This window comes from Dendrobium catenatum, unplaced genomic scaffold (genome assembly GCF_001605985.2).
Source record: "Dendrobium catenatum unplaced genomic scaffold, ASM160598v2 fragScaff_scaffold_1557, whole genome shotgun sequence".
NCBI lineage: Eukaryota > Viridiplantae > Streptophyta > Magnoliopsida > Asparagales > Orchidaceae > Dendrobium > Dendrobium catenatum.
In genome coordinates this window covers 1,066,204-1,074,282 of record NW_021320019.1, presented here as the reverse complement: position 1 = coordinate 1,074,282, position 8,079 = coordinate 1,066,204, and the positions used below count along the sequence as shown (strand labels likewise).

The window sequence follows — 8,079 nt, the reverse complement described above, 5'->3', positions numbered from 1 at the left end:
AAAATATTTGATTATGGCATATGCATGCATTGAGCTACTTTTGGTAGTTGCATGCCTTGCTAGCGTCCCATAATGATTGTTCTACATCATCAAACACTATAAAAATCAAAGAATATTCTTTCATAACAAAAAAATTTCCAATTTTTTTCAAGCACATGTTGCCATTGCAAAAACTACCTAAAGAAATTCTTAAGAAAAAAGTGGTCCATAATATCATCACCAAATTTTTAGAGTGAATGAGCTTAACATATTAATCATATTTTGCACCTATCTCAAAATAAATAAGAGTTTGAAACCCATCCTTAACAATTTTATTCATAAATTTTTTCATAGGACATTTACATACATACTATAAAATTCTCATAAATTTATATGTCAAAAACCTAAATTTGTATATTTATTTATATAATAGCTAAACAATTAAATCATATAAAAAATCATAAAACTAACTTTTTTCAAAATCAAATGCATATTTTCATGCATAAATTTTAATGTGATAGAGAATTAAAGTGTGGTATAAATAAATAGAAAAATTTAGATGTTAGTTTTATAAATACATAATAGTTTCATTAATTCATAAATCCAAAGCTCCACCTTTTAATCCCGGCAATGGATCTCTCCCATCTCTTCTCCTCCCACTCCTCTCCTTCCCAACCCAACCCAACACAAAATCTCCTTCACCAAACCACCAATCAAAGATATCTCGGCGTGCGGCGGCGCCCATGGGGCCGTTACGCTTCGGAGATACGCGACCCTGCTACTAAAGAAAGGCACTGGCTTGGCACCTTCGACACGGCCGAAGAAGCCGCCGTGGCCTACGACCGCGCCGCACGCTCTCTCCGCGGCCCTCGCGCCCGCACAAACTTCGCTTATCCAGACCTCCCACTAGGCTCCTCTCTAACCCCGTTTCTATCACCGGACCTTCCTTCCCCTCAACCTTTCTTTACAATGTCTCCTGCGCCACCCCAACTGCTTCCATCTGTCACTTTTCTTCCCAGCCATCAGCAGTTACCGGCTGTTGTGGAAGAGGAGAGTAATATTGTTGTTCCAGGTTCACATGATTGTTTCAGCAACGAAGGAGCATTATTGGATTCAGGGGAATTTAGCGGTTTTGGGACGGTGGAGGAGGAGATTAGTTTTTTCGATGAGGGGTATTTAGATAGCTCTCTTTTTGGTCCGATGCCGGAGGCGAGTGAGTACTCTAATATTTCTGTCGATGATTACCAGCTCGGCGGCTCATCTTCGTCCTACTTCTTTTGAGAATTTTTTATTAAGTGCGGATTACGAATATAATTACATGCAAGCGATCAATCAGGTAGAGTACGTAGTTCTGTACTTATACTTGATTTTTCGTTAACACGTATAACTATTTGCGTAGTCTGCACTTAGTAGTTTTTCATCAGATTGAATAAGAGTGTGGATTATATATGAGATTTTATATACAGACGATCAATCAGATGGAGTACGTGCATAGTTGTACTCAATTTTGTGACGTAGTTGTGCACTTCACCACCTGATTGGATTACATAATTGGATAATGGCACATCTATCCAATTATGTGCAGTACATAGTTGTAACAACTATGTTTATTACTCTATCTGATACGTCTTAGGCTTCATTTGCATGGCTTTTTAAGTGCTTCTTAAGGCAACTTTTCAGTACAAAAAATAAACTTTTGTATTAAAAAAATTATCTTAAGAAGCAATATGAAAGTTATCCGGAAGTCTTAATTTTCGTCTAAATGTAAAATTACGTACATATTCCCACCTGATAATGTCTGCTGGTGTGGTTGAGTGAGAGTGTGTTGTTGTTTTTTTTTTTTGGTTGGGATTTTGTGTAGAGAATTTGATGGTTCTTCTCATCCTTCTTCTACTATAAGTTTATTGTGATGTTTAAGGTTGTGTTTGGTTTAAAGGAAATTGAGGTAATAAATATGTTTTTTTCAATATAACTATTTGTTTGTTTGCTTTATTTAATATAATTATTTCAATTTATTTAGAAATTTTATTTATCTTGAAATAAATTAAATAACTTCGAGATTAATTATTTTTTAAAAAAATTTAATTAGTGTATTCCTTTTATTTATCTTACAAAACAAAGCCAATGGAAAAAAAATTACGTCGGGGGATGCTTATATATATCATGATAAACTTAAGAATCAATTGATTTATTTTAAGATCAGTCCAGCATATAAAATTTGTGTCTTACATTAATTTAAAATTAAAGCTAGTTGTATTTAATTTCATCCTAATATAATTTATATCTTGATAATCTAAGATAAATTTTATGTTTTATTTATCTTTATAATTATAATAATTTGAAGATTATATTAACTGATCAAATTTTAATCATCATTGTTTTGAAATAAATATGATGTATTGAATAAATATAGTTGGATTTTATATCATCCTAAGATATGCAATTCGTTTAAAACTTCATTTAGAATAATTTTCTTAATGCTTTCTAAATTAATTGGTTTAGTTAAAAAACTTATTGAAAGCCATAAAAAAATATTAATTAAAAGTTATCCCAAATAAAGTCTAAATAATTTAGCATCAGCAACATATAGTATAGTTCAATCATGCTAAAAGCAACTATATTAGCTGCAACGATCCGATGAAACTTGGATTTTAAGTTCATGTTTTGATTTTATTTTTATTTTTATTTTCAGTTTAAATAATTAAAAATTTATTGGGTTGGTTCAGATTTTTATGATTTTTCAGAGACAGAAATGAAAAATATATTTTTAATTAAAAAAACATTTAATATACATAATTATTAAAATTAAATCTATTTTATTCATAATTAATTGTATAATGATAATTCTTGTAATTGTACTCAAATCTGAACCTTTGCAGTTTTATTTCTCCGGTGGCTACAGAATGTTGCCGAAAAAAATTCTAATGGATGATAATTACAGCAATTTTGCTGTTGTTTAAAAATTACTGCAAATTTATTTGTTTCAGTGAGTAGCATTACTAAAAAGCCTATCAAAATCACTGATAAATCCCATTTTTTAAAGGAATTATCATATCATAATTTCGCTTATTATCATTGCTTTAATCAACCAAAATATAACAGATTATTGGATCGTCATTTCATATTTTTTATTTTATTTACAAGAATATAACAAATTCATTAAGGCTTCATTTGAGATAGCTTTCTTACTACTTTCTATAGTATCTTTTAAGTACAAAAAATTTTTAAACTATAAATTTTTATGCTTCAAAATTGTTTTAGAAAGCAATAAGAAAGCTGTCCTAAAAAAATAACTCACCTAAACATAATCGGCTCATCTAAACTCAGCATATTCTCATAGATATTAAAAAATATATTATATGAGTAGCTCTTTACTCGAAAATACAAAAAGTGTTAGACATTCACTCAGAAAACATAAACATTCGGCAAAAAGAAACTACAAGGCATAAAATTTTATTTTAAAAAAAAGCAAAACTCTGAATATTATTTTATAGTAATAATAAAAGATATCCTGTTTTTTTTCATGCAAACAAATTTTAGCATTCAAAATATTCTGTGATTTTTTGAATGCATAGCTCTATTGCCCATTTAATGTGAGAAACTTCTTATAAGTTTTTATTACTTGATATGCATATAGAGAATTTACATTCATATATAACACAAGAATTTTATATAATTATATATTTGACATCTAAATTATTATGTTCTTGTTTGTCTAAATCACATAAAAAACATATCTCAAGAATTATATTATATAAAGGAAGCAAAACAAAAAAAAAAATCATCTAAAACGAAATATATCTTCTCCTACATATATTTTAATTTGATTTTGGATATTATAATGTTATAAATTAAATATTAAAATTTATATCTCCAATTTATAAATACATAGAATTTTATAATATGCAAGTAAATCTCATAGAGAGAGGAGAGAGAGAGAGAGAAAGAGAGAGAGAGAATATGAGAATGACTTCGTTGAGTGAATCTCCTCTCCTCTATTTACTCATCTATAGACCTGTACTTCTCGTTGGCTTGGCTTCCTTTGAGCTGGCGAGCTCTAGCAAAGTTAACGTGAACGCCAGGACTATGCTGTTTACAGGTAGCGTTCAACACTATAGAATTATTAATGCTCTGCACATTACTATTCACCACCAATCTCTTTTGCTTCGCCTGCCTCACTGTCAGATCTTCTGCCTTCTCCTCACCATTATTCCTCTCCTCAGACATGGAACCCAAGCCAAATTCCATTTTGGCTCCAATGTTCTTTCCAGCTATAGTGATGAGTCTTTTCTCTTCCTCTTCCTTTGCCTTCCCATTGATTTTATTTCTCTCTTTGCCATTGAGAATCTTGCCCTGTTCTGGCACAGTATTATTTTTGGGTTGCTCTGGCTCTGGATTGGGCTTCTGACCAATTGAAGGGGGAGGGGTGGAGTACGAAGGGCTGATGACTTTGGGAGAATCCGGTGGCGGTGGTGGCTGCAGAGAAGTCTGCAAGTTAAGGGTGTTAGAAATAAAAAATCTCATGTCAAAGCACATAAAGAAATTAATGAAAATATTATTTCAAGAGCAAATTTTTGAAAATATCTTATGAGATATCTAATATTATCCAGATATTTAACAAAATGGTCTATTATTTTTTTCTGGTATAATTTTTCTGTTCTTGCGTGCTGTGAAAAGTCTAACCATGGCTGACTTCTTAACAACCCATTTGATCCCTACTATAAATAATATAGTATAAATAGCAAATTTAAAATTTGTTGTAAATAATTTTTTTTTAAATAGACAATTTTTCTTACGGATATCACATATTTGATTGTAAATAATTATTCTAATTGCAAAAACTTTTAAAACACGGCGAAAACGTTATGACTAAACTGCTAAACAGAATCATTATAATTTCTTTAAAAAAAAAAAAAGGTGTCGAAAAGGCTCTCTAATATGACCCTCTACGAGATGCATAAAAAATTTAAGATTACGTACTCTCCTTAATTTGATAAAGATCTAACAGACGTAAAATTATAAACTATTATATAATTAATATTAATATGAAGGTTCACATAAAAAAAAATTTCGACGATTGTAAAGGCTATACCTGAAGTGGTGGAGGTTGATCAGGTGCAGCTAATAGTGTAGCAGGCGGCGGTTGTTGCTGCAATCTTGGGACAGGGATTCTCGGGAGTGGTGGTGGAGGATTATTTGAAGCCGCAGAAGCGGAGGCAGCTTCTGTTCGAGCAAGAGAGGCGAGGCGGAACCAAGGGCGGCCGGGGGGAAGCTGCTGGGCAGACATGAAGCTCCCAATTAAGCTATCAAACTGATGAGAGAATGGTAAGATCTGAACTTTCTAGTCTTATATATATGTAACCGTATGTTTGGTTTGGTATTAGAACTTGTAAGGTAAGATTTAGGGGAGAGAGAAGAGATGGAGAATAGTAAGAAAAGAAAAAAGAATCGGATTCTTCGATGGAGTGGATGTGAGGAAAGTAGCGTGAGCATAAGCAGCTGTATTGAAGATGAGATTAACCGTGGAAGTTGTATTGATTGAAAGGACATGGTGAAGGCTTTATAGCCGTTGACGATTTGAGCACAATGGTTTTTTTATTTTAATTTGCTCAACGTCACAATTTTCTCAATAGATTTTCTTTTATGTAGAACAATAAATTATAACTTTAGCATCTGTTTAGAGCTGTCCTTATTCGGAGAAATTATTTTCTTTAAATTTGTGGGTATTATTAATATTTCTTTAAATTTGTACAATCATTTTTTTAAACTTTTTTTTAGAATATTTAGAATAATTAAGATAAACACCTACACATCACATATGTTAGACTTGAATTCAAAATCTCTTAGTTGATAGTGAAAAAAAATTTTATTTGATATTATTTTATATAACAACTTTAAAAAAATATTATCACAATAATAATTTTTCAAAGCAATAAGAAAGTCATTTCAATTAATAAATCAAAATGATCATCTTCCTATTCATTCATAGGAACCTCATCTTCAGAGGAAGCTTGGTGATGCCAATATATTCAGGTTATCATAGGAGGGTGTGCATAGCTTATTTTGGTTTGTTAGTTGGGAGCTGTGACTATTAATCAAGATGTCTTGGGTTCAAGTCTTGCATATGTGATGTGTTTGTGTGAGTTTATCTTAATTAACCTAAATGACCTAAAGAAAAAAGTTGAATGACGCTCTCTTTTTCAAATGTTTTTTTGTTCTAATTTGAATTAATTACTTTTTTCTAAATTGCAATTTACTTATAAGAAATATGTGTGACTTGAGCTGTTAAGTGTTTCCACCGGGATGACTAGTATTTTTATTTCTGGGTACATTCTCGGTCATGGTATGGATTTTATTTTGGATAATAAGGGTAATTTTGGGTTCTGGTGGCATCGGATTGGTTTGGAGGCTTATGGTCCTATCTATTTTATGAAGGGGAATAGGGTGTGCCTGATGGATGTATTGGTGGGGTTATTTGACTGCAAGAATTCCTAGTATATTAGAGATATTGAGGGGCTTAAAGCTATTATTAAATTTTTTGATAATCTCATGGTGTTTTGGATTATTCCTTGCAGGTATGTTACCAAGTTTCTTGATTTAAGCTTGATTGTCCGCAAGGTATACTCTTTATGGTTTTTGCATTTCCTTTTGTGTTTCGTATTCTTTTTTGTAGGAGAGTTGTGCTGAATGGGAATATTTCGCTTCTCCTCTTTTGGGTGCTGTCTACTCACAGCCTGTATATTTGCTTCAGTTATTTTTGTAATCATAGGAAAAGGATCCACCGGCTTGTAGGACTTTGTTTTTTTCTTTTTTATCGTGTAGCTCTTATGAGCAGTAGAGAGCTGGAGGAACCTTCTAAGGACAATGTAACCGATTTTTGTTATTAATGTGTAAGCCCCTCTGTGGGAAGAAAAAAAAACTCTCCAAAATTTATTGGGGAAAATTTTGAGGATAGCATGTTTGATTTTTTTTTTTTTTATCGATATAAATTTTTAACATGGTAAAAATTTTGCATCAATAATATTACGAGGTTTGATAAAGTAGAATGAATATATTAAATAATGAAACATATAAGAATCATCCATTTTTATAATTGAAAAGATTGGGTTATACATAATTAATAATAATTTTCTAATTCATATTATCGGGATACAAGTTAAAAACCCAACAATTTTGTTAGATATTAAGTCAAATGATGGAAGTCTGATGATTGTGGATGTGTTGCTACTTGTGTTCATTAGTACTCATCATCGAAAAATGCAATAGAATTTAATTAGCTCTTTTAGTTCTCAAACCCCTCTTCATGTAGAAAATGGAACCAAATCTAAAGCCTTTTAACAAAAATTATTCTAACCATTATAATTTACATCTACTCTAAATCTATTTTTTATGATTTTAAGCTTAGTTCATTTTCTCTCTCTTAAAATTGATAAAAAAAATGATATCTCCTATTTTAACAAATTTTCCATGCAACCTTTGGTACGTGATAGGTACAATTATTCTAAATATTTTGACTATTTTATATTAAAATTTTATTAGTTAATTTTTCATATATAATATTTCATTTGAAATAGGTAGAGAAAGACTGGGTACAAAATGATCAGGAGCTAAGGTACAAAATATGGATATAAAATATTTGGCATATATATGGTTATTATTCATTAAACATAACATACATTTTGACATTATACATATATATTAATAAGCATGCTAGATATATTTATATATTATGATAATTATATATGATATATATATATATATATATATAATTTTGCACTAATGCATAAATATTGGATGAATAATAATGTTGATGTTTTTTTGTTGTTTATATTACATGAAATGAAATTAGTAAGCTCTATTTGATGATTAAGAAAATAAAAGATATAATTTATTTTTTTTATTTAGGTCTTAAGATGCCACATCTTATCTACAAATAAGAAAACTTCACATGGGAAGTCTATATGAACCTTTATTTTAACCTTAAGTAGGAGTTGTTTTTATAATTAGAAAGGATATTTTAATTACTAAGTGTTTTTTAGATAACTATTTTGATTTCAAGACTTATAACATTTAGATATTATTTTAATTTTGAAGTGACAT

The 8,079-nt window shown here is 30.3% G+C and overlaps 2 protein-coding genes across 2 annotated transcripts; one reads left to right on the top strand and one right to left on the bottom strand.

Moving 5' to 3' along the window:
• The first annotated feature begins 609 nt into the window (after positions 1 to 609).
• On the top strand, positions 610 to 1,260 carry LOC110103500 (ethylene-responsive transcription factor ERF086-like). The gene has a single exon (XM_020832246.1). It carries the CDS (start codon positions 610 to 612, stop codon positions 1,258 to 1,260), a length of 651 nt encoding a protein of 216 aa, XP_020687905.1.
• Positions 1,261 to 3,849: 2,589 nt separating this feature from the next.
• LOC110103499 (protein TonB-like) lies at positions 3,850 to 5,351 on the bottom strand. Its single transcript, XM_020832245.2, has 2 exons — positions 5,072 to 5,351; positions 3,850 to 4,467 (listed from the first exon to the last, which is right to left on the bottom strand). Exons 1-2 carry the CDS (start codon positions 5,264 to 5,266, stop codon positions 3,979 to 3,981), a joined length of 684 nt encoding a protein of 227 aa, XP_020687904.1. The 5' UTR covers positions 5,267 to 5,351; the 3' UTR covers positions 3,850 to 3,978.
• Between the last annotated feature and the right edge of the window lie 2,728 nt (positions 5,352 to 8,079).